This window comes from Stegastes partitus, unplaced genomic scaffold (assembly GCF_000690725.1).
Source record: "Stegastes partitus isolate 25-593 unplaced genomic scaffold, Stegastes_partitus-1.0.2 Scaffold783, whole genome shotgun sequence".
NCBI classification, from domain to species: domain Eukaryota; kingdom Metazoa; phylum Chordata; class Actinopteri; family Pomacentridae; genus Stegastes; species Stegastes partitus.
Window position 1 is genome coordinate 362,167 of NW_007578514.1, and position 1,291 is coordinate 363,457.

Consider the following 1,291-nt stretch of genomic DNA (forward strand, 5'->3'; position numbering starts at 1 on the left):
ACACCAGTTAACCTGGAACACCGGTTAACCTGGACACCGGTTAACCTGAACACCGGTTAACCTGAACACCGGTTAACGTGAACACCGGCTAACCTGAACACCACCGGTGCTGTCGGTTTAAATGCTGTGTTCTCAGTGGATGGTGTTGATGCGGTGGTGGTTAGACGGTGTGTGTCTCGGCTGGAGGAACAGCAGCGTGTTGACAGTAAACAGCTGACAGTTTGGGTGGAGCTGCAGTCTGTCGGGGAGGTTAACCTCTCAGATCAAAGACTGGTGAGCAGACCAACAGAGAAACTCTTCAGGCATCACACACGTGTTGAACAGATCATACTGGAGCCACACCAGGATATTTTTACCTGACCAGTGTCTGCTGCCTCCAGACCAGTGGATCCAGTTACTGCTGCAGACGGAGCCTCTGGTCCAGACCTCCAGGGCCCAGGGCGACCCCTGATGTCTGAAAGACTCATACAGGCCTCACACACTGGATCTGATAAATGATCTGACCAGGTCTGACGGTGGTTCTGGTGTTTATGGGATCTCTGTTCTGTGAAGCAGGTGTTTCTGGACACAGACAGGTTCTGTGTTCTAAGCTCAGAGGTTCAGCTGCTCAGGTTCTCCTCCTCCTGCTACACCAGCACTGTGAGTTAGACTAAATATAATGTGTGGTACACAAATAAAGTCAAGTTATGCAGTTTGCCAAATTGCCCAGATGTTCTTTTGCTTTAGAAAAAGCCTTGGGTATGAATGTGACCTGTCAGCCTCCTCTGAGGTTTCCCACAATGCAGCGCTGGAACATTCACCACACCGACAGCTTCCCAGACATTTGACTGCGATAGGCTTCAGCTGACAGGAGCTTTCTTGGCTGACTTCAGTTGTAAACTGTATTATTACAGCTACAGCTATATTTCACGTGCTGTTACATTCGTTAAATGGTATTTTACTTTCATGCCGACCTTATCGCTGTGACTCGTGAAACGAAAACCTGAGACATAATCTTGACTCTGTTTGCTCTGCAGGACTCTGAGTCTTTGGACCGCTGCATCCAGACGGCTCTGGCCTCCCTCTACCCGCCCTTCCAGCTCACGTCTCCCACTGTCCTCTGTCAGGTCCTCAGTGTGGTGGAGCGCTGCTACCGAGGAGACGGCCTCCGCTACCTGATCCACTTCCTGCTGCCTGCTAAGAACTTCCTACAGAACCTCCAGCAGGACGCCTGTGTGAGTACCTCTGGGTCAGTCTGAGATGTGGTCCACTGTTCAATCTGGTGTCTTTAGGTCCACTGGTGTCTTTAGGT

General features: G+C 50.7%; 1 protein-coding gene across 1 annotated transcript in view; it reads left to right on the plus strand.

The window, feature by feature from the left end:
• The window catches only part of plekhg4 (pleckstrin homology domain containing, family G (with RhoGef domain) member 4), a 52,258-nt gene that overhangs the window by 14,009 nt on the left and 36,958 nt on the right, over nt 1-1,291 (plus strand). Inside the window, exon 2 of the mRNA XM_008292084.1 lies at nt 1,017-1,214. Coding sequence (XP_008290306.1) covers nt 1,017-1,214 — 198 coding nt within the window. The remainder of the gene's footprint in view (nt 1-1,016; nt 1,215-1,291) is intronic.